At 41.6% G+C, this 19,864-nt stretch overlaps 1 protein-coding gene and 1 long non-coding RNA gene across 10 annotated transcripts in view; one reads left to right on the top strand and one right to left on the bottom strand.

The window, feature by feature from the left end:
• Positions 1-19,864, bottom strand: part of tanc2b (tetratricopeptide repeat, ankyrin repeat and coiled-coil containing 2b) — a 179,024-nt gene that overhangs the window by 60,731 nt on the left and 98,429 nt on the right. For 2 of the 8 annotated variants that reach the window (XM_026178204.1, XM_026178205.1), the window contains exon 1: positions 9,104-10,976. The exons of the other annotated variants lie outside the window; for them this stretch is intronic. In XM_026178204.1, the coding sequence (XP_026033989.1) occupies positions 9,104-9,221 (118 nt within the window). In that variant the 5' untranslated portion in view covers positions 9,222-10,976. Of the gene's footprint in view, positions 1-9,103; positions 10,977-19,864 lie in introns of those variants that run through there. 8 annotated transcript variants of the gene reach the window in all.
• LOC113028163 (uncharacterized) lies at positions 496-19,592 on the top strand. Of its 2 annotated transcripts, XR_003273202.1 has the most exons (4): positions 496-8,482; positions 15,091-15,188; positions 18,830-19,013; positions 19,089-19,592. It is a non-coding gene; the product is annotated as an uncharacterized LOC113028163 (long non-coding RNA). The 2 variants fall into 2 exon arrangements; XR_003273201.1 differs by having other exon boundaries at positions 18,830-19,592.

Genomic DNA, 19,864 nt, shown 5'->3' with positions numbered 1-19,864 from the left:
TTTTATGAGTTTAGAGTCCACTAACTGTGAGTTAGTAAATAAATATAAACTTAATTAATGATGTGATACGAACATATGTGTCAGGAAAACAAAATACTAATAATTTTAAAATGCATTAAAATCATATTACATATTATTATTATTATTATTATTATTATATGTAACTAAGGGTGGCTGGCCTCTCCCTTAGAGATAGGGTGAGAAGTTCGGCCATCCGGGAGGGGCTCAGAGTAGAGCAGCTGCTGCTCCACATCGAAAGGAGCCAGCTGAGGTGGTTCGGGCATCTGACAAGGATGCCCCCTGGGCGCCTCCTGGGTGAGGTGTTCCAGGCATGTCCCACCGGGAGGAGGCCCCGGGGCAGACCCAGGACACGCTGGAGAGATTATATCTCTCGGCTGGCCTGGGAACGCCTTGGTATTCCCCTGGATAAGCTGGAGGAGGTGGCTGGGGAGAGGGAGGTCTGGGCCTCTTTGCTTAGGCTGCTGCCCCCGCGACCCGGCCCCGGACAAAGCGGATGAAAATGGATGGATGGATGGATGTAACTAAATATAAATTAGCTACAATACAATTACATAAAATGTATTTATCGTATTCTCATCTCCTATTTGTTCATTTTTTTGTTACCCATCAATAGATTATGTCGAGTTTTGACCTTCACACAAAAGATGTGTGAAAAGATTCTGCTCATATTGGTGTGAAGGTTGTACACGTACTACTTGTTATCTGAGGAGCCAAGTAAGAATTATTTTGGTTGATGGAGCTTTTAACTTTCAAACAGGAAGACAGGTAGGGACACTTTCCTAACTGTACACAATTTGTGTTAGGGCTGGAGCATGTTTTCTGTTTTGCCCCTCTCGTCCATTTAACGATATTGAAAAGTTCACTTGGTTAGGTAAAAAAAATGAATGTGCAATAGCAGAAAAAGACGCCAAAGCTTGTATTTTTATGCTTCCATTTCAACCTACAGTCCTGTCCGATTTCCTGAAGGCGCTCTTGCACCTGCACTGACAAGCTTGCAACAGCTTGCACTATAACCTGTAACAAGCTGGAAGGAGAGTGTGACAGTCTGACAGTGTAGGCAGTGTGTTCGCAAGAGCATGAACACAAAGTTCCCCCATATATTTCAACTGTTTTACATTTTAAATCATTTACGGTACCAAAGGTTTCCTGCGATGCCTTGACACTGATTGCACTGAGAGACTAAAGGCATTCTCCTCCCAGAATATCAATTTTGGGATAAACTACAGTGAAAAGAAGATTACCATTTCTTTTGTTTGTAGTCTCCCTGATCTCACCTCTACAAAATAGGGAAGGGAAACGCTGTCTATTGGAGTAAATCCCCTCTATAGCTCTGGTTCCAGGAGACTAAATCCCATGGACTTCTCTCCTGCAGTTCTGTTGTCAGTGTGTGCCAGGCTGAGGATGGGTGACAGTGTGATGGATGGCAGCAGGCAAATCCACTCCTCTAATGAGCTTATGAATAAATATATCTTGTCTGCATGTGCAGATGCACGTGGCCGTGAAATAGATATTTCTTACATGCTCTGGGTGTGCGGATTCGAATATGAATATGCATGCGACATGTATGCAAGTGTATATGTGAGATTAGAGTAAGAAAAGAGAGGGCGAAGGGAGGGATCCACAGAAACACTGGTGCTAAAGGACATTGTGAAAAATTTAAAAAGCTCATATCTATTCCCAAGACTGTCAGCACAGACACACAGCCTTTGGCGAAGTCATCAACAAAACAGAAAGCACGTCAATATTGTGATTCAAATTCACACGGTGTTGTGCATATGAAAGAGGAAAGCTTCTTTTCAACATGGCAGTCCCCTCAGACACAACCTGGGCTTTCAACAAATAAATGACAAGATCTGAATATGAATTGGAAGCTCCAATATGCAATGCACATTTTCTCATTTGCTGCAGATAAGTGAATGATAAGCGAGCGAAAGGAGACATCGCAGCGTCTCTACCACTGTGTCAGTTGCATACGACCTCAGGCACCCACTCAGACAAAGACACGGGCGCCCACAAATTAACATACACACTCACGTACAGACCAGCGGTGAGGACATACATTGCCCGGCTGTCTGCAACCTAAGCAGAGCTTTATAGAAACTGAGCACGCCGGCCCAGTCACTATGGCAACAGCAGAGCACAGGGAAAGGAAGAGTTGTCCATCTTTTTAGGGTGGTGGTAACGCAGACAGAAGCTGACTTCAACGGCACTAAAAGCTCCCAGCTTTTGCTCAAATGCAATCAAACAACCTCTTTGTATTGACAAATCTCAGCTGCTTTACAGCACCGCGTCCTCCACACATCTCAATTCAAGGAATTCAGCTTTTAAAGATGCAAACTGCTGCAATGGCAGCTCTGATCCTTTGTGCTCTGACCCAAAAAGAGATGATGTGATCTCAATCTGGAACAATAATGAAGCTTTGACTTTTTTTTTTTGAGTGCTTTCATAGAGCAATACAGTCACATCAATATCACATTTCAATATTTTAAAAAATGATGATACTGAAGAGTCAAGCTGACTGTTAAGTGTTACTTAATGAACTTTTGCAGGGGACCTGTTGTGCTCATGATTCATAGCTCAAAATAATGGTGCAGCCCCTCCGTTCATCCCCTATCTGAAACAAGTCCTTTTCTCCCATTAAGTGTTCTTCTGATTGGCTGTCGTAGCAGATGGGTGGGGCTTTTCTTCTCATAGCTAGAGCTGCCCACCATATTAAGGATAACTTCTCTCTCTAACATCACACAGATCCAAGAAGATTTTTTTAAGACAGAAACAAAGCATTTATAGCAGCCTGAAGTTGAATGAAGTTTAATTTTGATTGATAATTTATCATTTTATGCAATCTTATCACACATAATGTGATCTAGCAGTCCTTTTATGCCCATATGAGGCGTTTCAGAAAAGATTAACAATGTTTTTGATGTTAATCTTTGGAGCAGCAAAGACAACTGCCCACAATTAGGCTTATGAAGTTAAAAGGTTTGCAATGAAGTGGATATGTTTGGGTAATTTTGAAGATGAAGAGTTTAGTAATTCATTCTATTCAACATATAGCAACTGAGTTCAAAAGCATTGCAGTCCTGAAGTAGCAGAGAGATGCAGTTTTATATTTATTTCACCAGTCTCCATGAATGACCCGAAGACTTGTGCCCAGTGTGCATTTAATAATCCGGCTCACAGACCGCAGATGATTTTGTGTGCTTCTCTTGTTGACTTGTTAAACAAAACAATACAGACCAGATGTTGCCGTGCAACACGGAGGCTGCCGACAGTCAGTAGCATGTGCGAGTCCATTAGCTCGGCTGCCTCCCCTGTTTGTTTTATTTTTTTGTACTTTTAATGTATGCGTGCAAGTGTCTGTGTGCGAGTGTCTGCACACACTCAAATGTGTATCTATCATTACAGGCCTTGGGAGGATTAGTGGAGCAAGGTGAGGCACAGCCGGAATTTTAAGAGGAAGGCGGGAGGGGCTGATTTCCTAAGAAGGCTCATTAACTGAGCTTTCCTTAACCCAAAGAGCTGTTAATTCAACGTTTCACATAACCTTATTGGGCTTGGATTAAACCAACAGCACTAAATCAAGTGATATCAAATGCACAACAACGCATGAGTGGGTTAACCTAAATCTAAGACTTATAGAAAGAATTTGGAGCCGTTTTAGGTTACTGCCTTTTAAAAGCAGAGGGACAAAGTTGGTAATCCCCACACAAAGGATGATCTCAAGTTAAGACTGAGCTTTAGTGGCCAAACATGATGTGAGTCAAAGGCACCGTGGAGCAAAGGCTGTTTTTACAGCAGGAACTTGAGGGTCCTTTTAGGGTCACCCACATCTTTGTGCATGTTTCAAATATAGGAACTGCTCGTGTAGGACCTTCCTTAAGCGAGGTTTTCGTGTGGATCAAGAAAACCTGTAGAGAGGGGGGTTCCTGCCTGATTGGCTGCTGGTCCCTGCTTACCATTCTTGAACAACCAAAAATCAGTGGCAAGAAATGATGCCAAGAAAAATGCTCTTTCTGCAGACGTTGCCAAATAGATGCACTTCCTGTTCAGATTGTTTGTCCTCGTTTCACAGACAGGATTTTCTACAATATTTTAACCAGCTCAACATGTTGTTTGTGCACGATTCCATTGTTCACATGTCACTTTATCATTATATTATTATGTAACAGCATGATAATCTTTTAATTGAGTCTCCAAAATGGAATCCTTTCAAAATCCATAGGATGCTGTTTAATGTATTGTTACCAATAAATTCAAATACCTTATTTATTTGCTCCGAGCAGCATTTTTTTAATCCTTTATTGGCTGGTCTAAAATGTGTACATTCTCCTTCCACAGCAGGTTGATACAGAGGAGTGACCATGAACGTTTGGCATACCCTCTCCCAGCAGGAGACCAGAGAGGACTGCACTCCTGAGGAAAGCAGCAAGGTAAAGTCAAATATCAGGCACTCCGGGAAAGTGAGAGGAGCACAATTGCCAAGGACACCACTTGATGCAGTGTACTAATAATAGCAAGGGTGTCTTGACCTTTGTCCCAGCTGGAGTTGGTCCCCTAGTGGAGATATTTATAACCTCACACAGACACTACTTGAGAACCACACCCTTGTCTTTGTGAAAAATCAGTGAGGGTCGGATGCTTTTGCTCTTGTTATGTAATTAGGAAGCTAAAATAAACACTACAAAGAAAACAGATTTGATTACTGATCCATGCTTCCAGTTTTAAGCTGTTCTGATTGAGATGATTCTGATAATGTGTCACTGTCTTTAGGACGACATAAAATGACCATCAAAGCTCCCCAAATGTCTTTCATGTCAGATAGAAGCTGTAATCAATTGTGGCCCTCATGTAATCCCATACACATAGTTAGGAGACTGACAGTAAGGGTAGAAAGTCGGAGCTGTGATCCAGACAAACGCCTGGTAGGGGTTCAGGACCCTGAAATGACTGAGCAAATAAGTTAACAGCAGACAGACAAGTAGTGAATGTTAATACTGCGCCTGGTGTCACTGTGGAGTCCTGTGCAATAGTCCGTAAGGGTTTGGATACGCATGGACACACATACAATAACACACTTCTTTAGGTCTCTGTGTATTTGTGTGAGCATCTCACAGAGAAGTGTTTGCTCAGCTCTTCACCAGCGGTATTCGCAGAAAGCAGTGAGGTGGTATATGTAACCCACTGCTCTGTTTTGTAAGCAAATCATTATCATTGCTATTAATAGTACACTGCGGGTTTCTCTTCTCCACAATACAGGTTTTTTTCCCTCTTCTATTCCAGAAGGTACGGCTAAATACCTAGATAAAACTAAACGTAAGTAAAAACCACAGTAATAGTCATAAGATAGTAACTTCATTTGTAAAGCCTCTCTTGCAAGATGCAGCCGCTTGCTGTGCTACACAGAGGAGGATTAAAATTAAGAAAGAAAAACACTGAATAGAAATTCCACATTTGGTGCCACTAACACAGAAAAATATGTTAACAGGATTTCAAGAAAGATTGGATGTTTAGAGAGTAAAATTAAAAGAAAAACTCAAGCCTTGGTATTGCTCATAAATACAAAACAAGTATGCTCTTCTGGTTCCACAAAATGAAACCTTTTCACTGCAAAAATGCTCAAGGATAAAAAGACAGAAAAGGGAATAGAGTGATTTTGAGAAAAGACTTTTTATTCTAGGCGTAGAAAAAAATAGATGTTAATTCTGTCGTCAGTTTGGTTTGATATCAAAATATTTATTGAATCTTTCTGCTGCCTCTCATCATTTTTTAGGGATTGTAAAATTGTAAGATTCTGGCCCACTTGGACATCAGTGTTTTCTTTCCCTGTTAGTTTATTTCATTTTTTCCAATGTTTATCCCTTATTTTATACCAGGAAACCAAAGAAATTTGTGTTTTTAAAACAATAATTGACCTTTTCAAAGTCTCCAACCACTTAACGACCCCATGAATAGAATGTTTAAGTAGCTTAAAATTGATCTGACATCAGTACAACGGTGTAGCTCATCTAGATGGTGGCCCATGTTGCTGAAGGCTACTGTAGGGCCTGGATTCAACTCCACCCAATTTCCTGCATTCTCCTGCTCTGTTCCTGCTTTCCTGTCTAAGTTTTAAAGAATATTTCTCCTTTAAGCATCAATTTGTTCAGATCAGTAAATGTAAAAACTGCAACATAAAAACTGGATCTCATCAGCATAACAGCAGTCAGCTACGCAGTTTTAATGTTACTGGCTGGAATGATGGTGGTTAAATAAAATGCAAAAGTCATTGTCACAAATAAAACATAAAGAAACTGAAACTTTCAGAGACACCACGATCAACAAAGTCAAACACTTTGCCAAGGACGGCCTTTCTGTGAGCAACAACAATGAAGCTCTTTGTCTTCGTCTTACTTCTTGCAAACTTGCTTTGAAATTTTCACAACAGCCATTTGATGCCAGGAGACATACTGAATGTCAGCGGGACCTTTCTGCCTACAATTAGAGAACCTAATATTTTTTTAATTACTTAAATTACAAAAAAAAAAAAAGGAAAGTTAAAGCCAAGCCTGTTATTGCTAAAGCTGTCTCTGTCTGGGTTGCACTTCTTTAGCTGCGTCATATTACTGTAGCTGTTTTGAAAGCTTTTGGGGAGATTTCTAATTGTAGGTTGTTACCTGGTACACACACTGGAAGCCGACTTTAAAGAGCTTGGTCGGAGTGGGGATCAAAAGGATGACTTCATCTTGCTAATGGCGGCGCTCACTGCCTCTTCTCTAATCATAATAAAAGACTGTAATTCTAGAATCCAGGGAGTTGTTACTGAAGGGGCAACACCGACTCACTTGATAAGTAATTCTACTTATTCGACAACTGCTGTTCGACTGAGAAAGAAAAGGACTTTAATACACAAGAATACTAGTCCGGCATGCAACACATAATTAAATCTCACTAATAAACTTTGAGAATGAGGAACAAAGTGCGAGCTTTTAAAGGCCAGTGGTATCACATGTAGGTAGAATGACAAAGTGTCGGATTATCTGGGATTTTGTTCCTGTCTTACTTTTGATTGGCTTAAAAAAAGAGATGTGTCTGGCTATCGAAACCAGGGCTAAACACTGGTTATCATGGTGGCTCAGATGTTCTGCTTCCATGGTTTTTCTTTGGAATGTCTTGTTTCTCTTGCCTCTAAACAAATTAGGTTAATGCTCCCTATCTGGAGACTCTTGCAAAAGAGATATTTAATCTCAAAGAGTTTCACCTCCCAGTTAATACAACAAACCCCAAAGATTATATTCAAACCGAACAACAGCTGAATTAGCAGGTCTTTATCTGTAAAACATACGTTTCACCCCACACTTAGTTTACTGTGGTTTGGTCACTTTATGCATGGCACATATTGTCTGTATGGTCCCTCAGGAGGCTGCCTATTTAATCTACGGTAGGTGGAATCCAAATGCTACTCTCTTACTAAAGACTCATAAAACTGACAGTCGGGTAGGCAAATTAACATCACAGTCACATTTCCTGTGCAGGTTGTGGTGCCACGGATGTTGGATTTTAGACATCTGCCCAGTTTATTTCATAACTCATTTTTTGGCTTACAAACCATTTGTCTTACGAGGGGAGGGAAATCGAGCAATTATATAAAATCAATATCCCTCTGAAACACTGCAAACGGGTACAGGTAAGTGAAGTTTACACACAGGTAAGTGTGCCACACCAATTCAGAAGCCTGCAGTTTAAAGTCAGGACTTGTGGAAAAAAAATATGGGCCCACGAATAAATACGGGTACTGACACAAACTGCAAAACACTTGAATGACTCAAGCAATGGTTAAAATAACCTTGAGAAACATACTCTATCACACATTTTCTGTGGGTATTCTCACAAGAACCGCCTCAACCATGACTTAAAGTGGCATATGTGTTCCACTGCACCTGTTGAATACCCGTCTTCGCACTTTCAAGGCTTTGCAGCGTCTGTCAGGCAACCATCACCCAGCTAATACATCTAATAAGAGAGAGGGAAACAATACAAAAGTCCTTGTGTCATAACCACAGAGGGATGCACTGCATTACTCTGGAAGAGACCCGTTTCACCCTGCTCCATCGAGTTCAAATAACCCCATGAGGGATCCACCATGAAGACAATAAACACGGCTACTTAGCCACCCTGAAATTGAAGTTCTTAGTGTCATTGCATGATAAGAGCCTGAATGACAGCTGACAAGGTAAGCTCATCAAAGCACTCTCCAGGTGGTGATACTAAGTGGTGTGAAAACCGGCTGTAGGCGCCTCATCAAAAACCATTCACCTGAGACCAGCAATAGCAGCTGGTGATGAGGTGTTCATGTTTTTCTGGCAGACAACGTTATTGAGACATTTTGTTCCGTTCACACACCAGCTAGCAGTCCCCTGGGATAAGGCAGGGAGGCAGGAAACCTGCAGCAAGAGGGAGGAACCACGTCCCAGCACATGACAAGGTGATTCTCGTACACAACAACAAGCTGCTGCCGACTACCTAGCGAGGGGTTTGGGGTGGGCGGGGGGGGGGACTATTCCCCACCAACTTCAACCCATTTACGCAACCATATGCTACATATGACGCTGCGCTCTGGAAGGAAAAGTGAGACACACAACAACAAGAACAAGCACCATTAGCCGCCCACAGCTTGCGCTTTAGACACGCACACACACTCCATCAGACACATACACACACACACACTCTCTCAAAGACAATTGAATGCTCACCCACGCTGACGCATGAAACAGACCAGCTCGCCACGAAAAAACACTTACATTATCACACTCTGGTTGATTCACAGGCCCTCGAGCCTACACTGTGATTAGAGTTCACATCTTTGACAAATGCATCATTTCACAGAGAGAAATTACTTTCCTGCACTCCTCCCATTAGCCCCGTGTCTTTACAAACGTCATTCGAACCAGCGGCCGCGCCACGCAGCAGACGAGCTCCGTGCAAGGAAAGGTGGAGCAGCAGGTGACAAGTGGTGAGGGTTGGAGGCTGGGTGAGGGGGTGAAACAGAGTTTGCGAGCACAGATGGAGGAATGAAACAAGCAAAAGAGGGTGTGGCTGGGCTCACCATTCTCAAACCAGATCTCGCATTCCTGAAGGCTGGAGTACGGCACCAGCTCCCCTCCTTCCCCTCCTTCCAGCGACACAAGCAGTCCTGCTTCCTCCCTGAACGATGACCAGCTCATCAAAAAGAAAAAAAAAAAAAAGAAAAACAAGGAAAAAGAAGGAAAAGAAGGAAAATGCGTACGAGAAAATACGCCTGCAAGCGAAGCAGGGGAGGAGAAGTGCGGAGAAGCACACGAGATCTCCTTCTACCTTCCCCCCCGGTTTCCCTTCTGAAGCAATCTCCACAGGTTTCAGTGGTGATGCTGCCTGCTCACTTCAGTTGCGGTAAATGATACGGAGCCGGGCAGCTATGGCAGTGACGGGAGGAGCGAGAAGAGGAGGAGGAAAACGAGAGGGGAGGAAAAAGGGAAGGAAGAAGGAAGAACGCAGCAGTCAATGTGTCACTGGGGAAAGAGAAGGAGGGGGGACACAAAGGTGAAACCTCTGCGATGGCAGCAACGTGAAAAGCTGACAGGTAACCAAAAGCCTTCGCCAGAAAGAAATGAAGAGAGGACAAAAAAAAAAGAAGAAGAAGAGAGCGATACGAGCGGCACAGGGAGCCTTTGCTGTAAGCACAGAGAGGTGAGCTCTTCAATCGCCTCCGTGACTGCATTAGCGCTTAGCGTGTTATGTATAGATGTGAGAGGCGCACACTCTCCGTACAGGAACAGGAGTCCAGGTCTCCAGCAGATGAATGGTGCAGTGCTGCTGTTGTCATAGCAACCACAGAGCAAAAGGAGGTGGAGGAGGAGGAGAAGGGTGGGTATTGAGGCAGGAAAGAAAATGGCATAAAAAAAGAGGGAGGGAGAAAGGGAGGGTATTATTAAAGGGACACAGTTTTGTCGTTTGTGGACGGAGCTTCGGGGACATATCAGATCACAAGCGGTGAGGGAAAAAGGAGGAATGGTATTATTTGATCGTAACATGGGTTTCAATGAAACCTACACTGTTTTCCTTTTGGACCAAGACATTCCTGCCTGTCCTTGTTTTACCCTTGAAACTCTATTTGTACAGCTGCAGCCATGTTTCATGTCCAAACTCAAGAGGCTGCAAGTTTATTGTGTACCAGCTTCGCTTTTGTCGGGCGCTTCGTTAGGCTGTAAGCATCCTGTTCTAAATGTTTTTTATTAATCTCCTCCACTCACAGTTATTTCCCTCGGGTGACAATCCTAACCCCCTTGCAAGTCTTACCAAAAGGCCCAGAAAATGTCCGACGATCACAGGTCAAACTTCACTTGCTACTGAAAAGCAGTGATTCTCAGCCTTCTTTATCTCACTCACCACCACAGCAATGACAGAGAGGACTCAGAAACTTCAAATGAGAAAACCTTTGGCTTAGTGCTTCTCAGTTATTGTTATTTGACTTTTTCAACTGCCCATACAGTAATGTGCAACAGTCTTGAGCCACCCCTCATTTATATTTTACTACCGAGTAGCCAACATGTGTTAGGTTTTTTTTGTTTTGTTTTTTTAATACAAGACATTCTGTAAATTGGGACTTTTAGTTATTTAGTAGGTCTTTAAAAATTTTCTTCTTTGGACAGTGGCTGCTTTTCACTAATTTTAAGCCTGGTCCTTGTGCAATTTGGCATATTTTGGTCTTTGCACCCTAATGACTTAAGAATCCTGAGGCCATTTCTGAGGAGGTTTCAGTAAACAGTAAAGTTATCAGCTCAAGCAGGTCTTTGCTAGCTTTTTTTCCTATTTCTTAAGGTTGAGACTTTCGAGTACTGCTCGTCTGCTGTAGTTATTTATGCCTGTCACTTCCTTTGTCTTGGTTTTCTCAAATTATTATTCGCACATCTTGAGTTTTTTTTTTTTTTTTTTTTAAATAAATTCAACAAACCAAATGGATACAAAAGATGTGTTTTCAGTGAAAGGCTCAAAGTTAATTTGAGATAAAATTTGATTCATCCTGTGAATTAGGTGCTTATTTATGCTTGAATCATTTACAGGCCAGTGTTAAGTGGCTTAACAACCAAACTACATTCATCTGAAAATGGTTAGGTACAAGGACTGGACTGAAAGTGACGGAAAGGCCAGCCAATATCCAAAGAAAAACTTTGAAAGACAGAAAGCCTGGAAAACTATTGTTCGAGACTTCAATACTTTGGTGTGGGGTGGTTTGAGACTGTTGCACAGTAGTTGTACTTACATGTAACCAATAAGGTTACCAAAGTGTGTAAGGAATGAAAGCACCAGGAAAGATGTATAGCCTAGACTTTGTTGCTGCAAAGAGTCATAATCAGTTAGTTATGATATTCATCACAGGAGTTTACAGACTTAAGAAGTGATATAAATCTTCTAGAAATGCATGTTGTCTTTATATTATGTGTAAACATCCTTGCAGAACGCCTGGCATCTTCAGCCTCAAGATATAAACTATAATCTTTATTCCCACACCAGACAGTGCAGCTCTTTCAATATTATTATATTATTGTTTTTATCATTCCTTCCACTTCTAGTTCGTCTTCCCTGTGGTCCTTTCCTCTATTTACCTGATATATTTATAGATGAAAGATGGATCTGAGATTTTTCACTTTAAGCCTCACCTTTCTTTTACCTTTTCTTTACATTAAAATAAGCAACACCTCAACAATCATTAATATATTATGAGTTTTCTCATTTTCAAGTGAGCTTCTTCTTTTTTTTTTTTTTTAAATCAGTCTTTTTTGCTTTCCAATTTAAATTGCCATAATCAGAACTTGATTTACTGATTTTTTTAATGTGTGCATAAAAAAGGGCAGAAAGAACGATCAGCCTGATACACGTCTTATATAAGATAAGATAAGATAACCTTTATTAGTCCCACACGTGGGAAATTTGTTTTGTCACAGCAGGAAGAGGACAGTGCAAAGGTTATGAGGCAAAAATTAGAATACAATAAGAATAAATACAGTACACAACTGTACAGAATAGAATAAAATAAAATACTATATACAGTAGAATAAAAATAAATATACAATAAGATAAAAATAGAATACAAATACAAATACTATATACAACTGAGTAAAAATACAACGATGACAGAAAGGATTATTGCACTTAGTATTATTGCATATGTATGGCTGTGTGTGCTTGATCAGTTAAAGTCTTTATTATGGAGTCTGACAGCAGTGGGGAGGAAAGACCTGCGAAATCTCTCCGTCCCACACCGTGGGTGCCGCAGTCTCCCACTGAAGGAGCTGCTCAGTGCTGTCACAGTCTGCTGCATGGGGTGGGAGATGTTGTCCATCAGGGATGACAGCTTAGCCGCCGTTCTCCTGTCACTCACCACCTCCACTGGGTCCAGAGGGCATCCTAGAACAGAGCTGGCCCTTCGGATCACCCTGTTCAGTCTCTTCCTGTCCCCAGCAGAGATGCTGCCGCCCCAGCAGACCACGCCATAAAAGATAGCAGAAGCCACAACAGAGTCATAGAATTTCTTCAGGAGTGGGCCCTCCACTCCAAACGACCTGAGTCTCCGCAGCAGGTACAGCCTGCTCTGCCCTTTCCTGTAGAGGGCGTCTGAGTTATGAGTCCAGTCCAGTCTATTGTTCAGATGAACACCAAGGTACCTGTAGCTGTCCACAGCCTCAATGTCCATACCTTGGATGTTCAGTGGTTGCAGTGGAGAATGCTTGTGCCTGCGGAAGTCTACCACCAGTTCCTTGGTTTTACTGGCGTTGATCTGGAGGTAGTTCAGCTGGCACCAGTCCACAAAGTCTTGGGTCAGACCTCTGTACTCCTTGTCGTCCCCATCAGTGATGAGGCCGACTATTGCAGAGTCATCAGAGAACTTCTGCAGGAAGCACTGGGTGGAATTGTGGGAGAAGTCTGCAGTGTAGATGGTGAAGAGGAACGGAGCCAGAACCGTTCCCTGTGGGGCCCCCGTACTGCAGACGACCCTGTCCGACACACAGCCCTGAGTCCTCACATACTGTGGTCGGTCGGTGAGGTAGTCCAGGATCCAGGTAGTGAGGTGATGGTCCACTCCAGAGTTCACCAGCTTGTCCTTTAGAACCGAGGGAAGAATGGTGTTGAAGGCACTGGAGAAATCAAAGAACATGATTCTCACAGTGCTTCCAGCGGTCTCCAGGTGAGCGAGGGAACGATGTAGGAGGTGAATGACGGCATCATCCGCTCCAATGCCAGGCTGGTAGGCAAACTGAAGTGGGTCCAGTGATGAGCTTATTAGGCGCCGAAGCTGAGCCAGGACCAACCGCTCCAGGGTCTTCATCAGGTGGGATGTCAGAGCCACCGGCCTGTAGCTGTTGAGGTCCTTGGGGCGTGAAGTCTTTGGCACTGGTACAACACAGGAGGTTTTCCAGAGCTGTGGGACTTTTCCCAACCTCAGGCTCAGGTTGAAGAGGTGCTCCATCACCCCACACAGTTGGTCCGCGCAGGACCTGACGACCCTCGAGCTGATGCCATCTGGACCCGCTGCCTTCTTGCCATTAATCCTCCTCAGTTCCCTCCTAACCTGGGTGGTTGAGAGAGACAGGCTGGAGCCTTGTGTTGAGTGTGTATTGGATGCTGTTGTTGGGGGTGGGGGGGAGTGAGCAGGGTGAATAGAGGAGGTGTTATATCTGCCTAAATAAAAAAAAACCAACAGCCAATGGCTGCACAGCCTAGCTATGAGTGGAAACATCTGGTCTGGTTTTATCCTATTTAAATGCACCTCTTTAGCTATCTCATGGGAGCTGCAGGAAATCCCACCTGACACTGAGGAAGAAATGGAGCGCAACTACTACAAATACTCAAACAATATACCACATTAAGTATTAAGCTTTTGTGACAGAACATGGTAGCACATTTTCTTTGTTTCTAGTCATTATACTAAGCTGAGCTAAGTTAACTGTCGAGATCATCATCTTAGAGACCCCCGGGCACAAATATTTGATGGGCCCCAACTAGCTTCCTTCTTAAAGAATTAGAAATAGCATGCAGGAATGGTTTAAAATGGAGAGTGCAGTTTTTCTTACCGGAAATTAAAAAGTAACCATCTCAACTCAAATTCAGTCAAAGCTTTAAAGTATCTAACATTTGATTGAAAATGAAGCAGCCAGAGCTTTTTCATAAAAGTGTAAATCCACGGCGATTTCGGGCTGCTGCTGCTGCAGCTTCTAGATTAGCTCGCGTGTCATCTCGCTGAACAGTTTCTCAACAACTTTAAAGTTTACAATTCTGTCTAATAAATAAAAGAACTGTCACTTGGCAATTTTACTTGGGTTAGAGTTGCCTCCTTTTTTTTGTTTTACTCTAAAATATTTTCTGGTTCATTTAGTTTGGAAATACTATAGCATTGAGCACTCATTTTTTTAATTGTGAAAAGAAAATCACATCTATACACTTGTTTTTCTTCCAGATTTGATTTTCAGACCAAAGAATTCTACTTAAAACACTTGTGGGTTTGTTATGTTTCTTGCCCTTTGGGTGGGTCCCCAGGCCTGCTGTTAGCTATAGCTTTACACTTACCATACACATAGCGTCTCTGAGCACAACCAAACATTACATTTTCATTAAAATGCAGAAAAGAACTTGGAGCAGAAATCTCAAATTTTGGGAAATAAGAGCAGTTTCAGTTTAGAAAAACTTCTATTATATTTCTACTATAAGTATTACCCCTTCAGTTGTGCACCACCATTCATCTGAAGTAAGTTCAACGAAAGGCAGCTACAGGGACATTTCGACTCCCCTCAAGTAACTTTAATGTGACATACTGTGGCACAGTGCAGAAGAACTGATGTTTGCACATAATGACACAGCACCTCATCTCTAAGAAAGCCAGACTATTTGGACGGTGACTAAAATATGTCAAGTACTTCTGTTGCAGCATTTAATCCAGCCACTGCTTTTCCTGAGGGCATCGTACTTAAACATTTCAATTACACCTTTCTACTCTTAACCTTCACTCCTTATTTTTCAGCTGCGACAATGGATCTGAAAATGTCACATTTTCCCTTTCAGCGGAACAAATGATTTGGTGGGTCGGCAGTGGCTGGGACAGTGGAAGGAGGAAATAATGATGATAATTGAAGAACGATTTTCTCAAGGTGCAACGCTGGGTAAGGAGGCGTGGAGATTGAGACGTCCCAAATGTCAGTGTTCATTTCAAAAATTCACAGAGGATACCAGATGCAAATAAGACATGAGGCTGGCCAAGGATGGGTGGAGAGAGAGACAGAGATTGAGACGTCACACAAGAGCTGCTCATATAAAAAATAAAAATAAAATAAAATATGTGAAACGTAAGAGAATTACAGATGGATTATTGCATGTTCAAACATCTGTTCCTATATGATGCTGGAAGATCAGCTGGCGTTTAATCTCAGAGGCAGGTAAATTAATTAATCAGGTGAAACCTGTTATTTATTAGCTACTGTTTAATTATGCTTTTAGGGCTACAAATAACAGTTTCAATTAATCTGACATTTTCTCGAGTCTAAAGATAATGATGGTCTAGAACTACCAGATTTTTATTACTACTTCTTAGCCAACAGATTGCTGTAGGCTTTAAAATGTATCAAATGAAGCTTATTAGAAAACCCATAATTGGACAAGAACTCTACAGAAGAACAAGTTCAAAGTCAGCGACAGTACATTTCTTGAATATCACCAATTATGGTCCACCATACAGGTGATATTTAACCCCAGTTGACTGAACTTAGAAATACTTAACACAGAACAGAATATTTAAATCTCTGTACCCACAAATTCAAAATCAAAAAAGTCAAAAATGGATGACTTCCATTTCCCTCCTGATAGCAAAATCAAAGTGAAGATCGATATTTTTAGACACAAAGCTCTCCATAGAACACACTTTACAGGACAAAGGATGTTCCAAATGGGCCTTGCACATAGGTAGTTTTATATAAAGTGAACTATATGTTTGCTATATGGTCTTGTACGTCTGTTCAGAGATTCTGGCAGAGGACATGTGAAGACACATTCACATCGTTCAATTGCTGTATCCCAACCTCACCCACTGTGCATTTTAGGTGATGCAAGTGAATTAGATATAGAAGCAAATGCATCACACATAGTTCCTACTGCCTTATGCATCGCTAAGAAAACTATCCTCATGAATTGGAAATCAAAAAATGATTTATGTGCAACTCAATATAGAAATTTACTTCTAAACCCCGTTAGTCTGGAGAGATATCATTCCTCCTTGAAAAACCAATTGGGTGAATTTGATTCTCTCTGGCTTCCACTGATCAGTCCCATTTCTTAGTGGGGGTGGTCATTGTGCCTTGGAGGTGGACCCAGAGGCCTTCTTGGGGCTGGATTGTAGTTTGAACTACTTCTTGTGGCTTTCCTGCAATATTTTCACAGCTCAGCAGGTGGCCACGAATCGCTTTTATAATCAAACGGAACTATTTTTGTGTCATGCTTTCCTCTGCTAGCCTCGTCCACATTCCCCAAATACTTCAAAAAATAATAAAAAAGATTCTGCTGAGCATGACTCAGATACACCATAATCTTATTGCAGTCTGCTGTATCTCTGCAGGAAAACCCCCAACAAGGGAGCGTGTCTTTTCTTTGAACGATTCCACTGTAAAATAAATTTAAAAGAAGACAAAAAAACAAAAACAGAGATGCAGCATTTGTGAGAAGTAGCCAATTTAGCAGAGCTCAACTGCTCAACTGTTTTAATGCGGATTCTTTAAGACCACCCACACCATGAGCTGTAAAACCTGACTAAGCAGTCCTGCACACTGTGCTTTGTTAACCCTGACCACTACTCATGCCTACATCAGTGACCGCTTACAAGTTAGCTAAGTGTAGTGCATTCCCACTTATTCACATATTACTCCATTATTGTGAGCACCACAGAGACAATAGATTTTAGATATACTCATATCACTGTGATAATTGAAGCAAAAGTGGGTGAAAAATTAGGCTGTATAATTAAATCAAGGCTTTTCTCAGGTTTTAAGGCCAAATGCAATTTTCCACTTTTATGCTGCAATCCATGGGGAGGCAGTAATTGTATTGATTGTAGCCATTAATTAGGGGAAAGCAGTGTAATCTGGGGAGAGATGTTGAAATAATTCCTCTTAAATGTTTCTGAGTGGAGCAGGGCCAATCAATCAGCTGGGGCGACATCTCTGGTGAGCCTGACACTTGAGTGAGGTGTTTATTAAAGCACAAATAAGCAATCAGTGATTACAGCTCATAACAATCAGCCACTAAGAGATAAGTGTGACAATGAGCCACTCCAATTCGGAGACAACAGAGGACTAAAAATAGAAAACATAAACAATGTGGACGCGAAATCTGTCAAACGCACATGAAGATGAGGGACAGATGAGCCCTGTCAGTGGTTTAATGTACTACCATTAAGTGTATTTATATCTGGTACTGGTATTTAAGCATTTACCACTACCCTGCATTTATCAGACAGCTGCAGTTACTAGTTACTTTATCAAGATTTTTTTCATGCAAAACATATCATTAAAACAAGCTCCAACCTTCAGGGCTTAAAAATGAAACCAGAGTATAGTTCTGTGAAAAAGTATTTGCCCCCCATCCTTATTTCTTTCTTTTTTTGTTGGCCACATATTCATGGCCACAGTTTATGAAAGAGAAACTGAAACAGGGAGTTGTAGGCATCACGTTCTCCAATTTAAAGTGATGTTTCGGCTGCTAAGCTTTTTAGAAGGTTTTAATGGAATTATATGGTTTGCTATTAGCTACAGATCATCCAAGAAGTTTCTGCTTCAGTCCTTAAGAGTGAAATAATAGGACTTTCATGACTTAGCGCTAATAGCAGATTTGTGTGTCTGTGTGGATCCATTATGGGTGTAGCTTTCTAACCAAGCTTGCTGGCATTTGTTGAGAATTTTAACTCAATGTTTGCCAACACTGAGTTAAAAACAGTGTGTGATGCCATGGCGGCTAAATTTATCTTTTATATAGTGTAGGTATTCAGGCACAACATAAAAACCACCGACAGAGTCTTTTTAGGCGATCAGGAGTATTGTGGTGCATTTCATGGACTCTCTATCAGATTTGGTTCTTAAGAATTTGAATGGTTTGGGCTCTTTGTCATGTTCCTTGATCCAATCATGAGCAAGTTTTGTGAGGGAGACCAAAGCCATCGAGGACTGCCAATGGTATTAGTGGTGGTTGCTGAAACCAAATATTGAGGAGACAGGTAAAACTGCTTGCTACGAACAAGCACTGAGTGGTTGCTGTAATCTAACACTCAGTGTGGCCAACCGTAGCAGTAGATGTTATCAGATATACACAGAGAAAGCAGCCTAAAGGTGCTGAGATCCAACATTTTCAGCAGGTTTTAAAGATGTTACTGGTTTATAATGATAAAACAAAAATGTAGATTATTTTCTTTCCTTAAGTTGCTGCAGAATCTTTCCTATCGTTTAGTAGTTGTAGTTTAGCACACAGTGCCTTACTCATACATCAAGTCGATTACCTCTCAATGCCAAACTCTAAGTAATTCACTAAACGAACATCAATAACCTAGACCTTTCTGTGCACATTTGTTTAAAATAGATTATTCCTTAATATAGACAACTAAAAGGAAGTCATGACAATGCATGCCACTTAGCAAGACAAGGTTTCATGACATAACACTGCATTGTAAGAAGATTAGAAACCACCGACATGTGGGACTATGTTGTTCAATGTATCAGCTAATCTTTCCATCTCATAAGTACCTTCATACTTTTTTGACCAATAGGGTGAAGAATTGTGGCATTACTTCCAAGTCCACAGAAAACCAGTAGTGATTACATGAAAAACTGACTACGCAGTGCCTGTTTGCATCTCTTCCTACTCCAAAAATCTGTCTAAGAAGTTCCCCTTCAAGAGTCTTCAAGGAGGCAGAGGGGATTCAATCAGAAAGTCAAGGATTCTCTGAAAAGGTCAGAAATTTCATTGCTATTTTACAAGGTTGAATAACTCAAGTCTTCACAAACATCACAATTCTGCCCCCCTAGGGCCAATCAGGAGCTACAAACAAGGGCAGATAGAAGCTGTGACTGGGGGAGACCACCGGGGGGGATCAAAGCGCTTTAGCCCTTTAGACCTACTGCTGTTTGCTCTCTAGCGCACTCCCTTCTCTCACCTCTGCAATATGTGGCACGGGAGGGGTTCAGGCCTGTGACTGTAACACCGCACACAAGCTCAGTACCGTCAAGCTGTGGAGGAAGTGGTGCTGCGTTGAATTAATTAAAGGGCGACAAAGCTGGGTAGTCTGAGCTCAAATACAGTCTGCTGGTGGATGACACTTGAGAGCAGACACAGGTCTTTGAGGGCTTGAAGGACAATGGGCACTTGAGGGCTTTTGTGCATGCTGTCATTTCACTGACAGGCCGTTTTGGTCCTGTAAGTGCTGTAAAGTCATACTGACATGTGATTTGAAGAATAACCACTGGACATACCATATATAAGCCCTTTTTAATGCAAAAACCTTTATCTGGATTAAAGCAATTATATATTTTTTCCGTGACTTCACCATTTAAATAGACACCACCTTATGACAGACAATAAGAGATATGACACAAATCCATACAGATAAGCACAAGCTAATCCTAGTGAAAGTTACAACACATGTTCACTTAAGGTGACAAGTGTAGTGAAATGAGTCAATTATGAAACATAATCCATAGAAAAAAAATCTGTTTAAAAAGCATCACTAAGTTTGAAAATCCCCAAACACACAACAAGCAGCACCTGACTGGTGTAATACATCAAGCCAAATGATGACATGTGT

Source organism: Astatotilapia calliptera, chromosome 8 (assembly GCF_900246225.1).
Source record: "Astatotilapia calliptera chromosome 8, fAstCal1.2, whole genome shotgun sequence".
NCBI lineage: Eukaryota > Metazoa > Chordata > Actinopteri > Cichliformes > Cichlidae > Astatotilapia > Astatotilapia calliptera.
The sequence above is the reverse complement of the archived record's forward strand: the minus strand, read 5'-3'. Positions and strand labels throughout refer to the sequence as shown.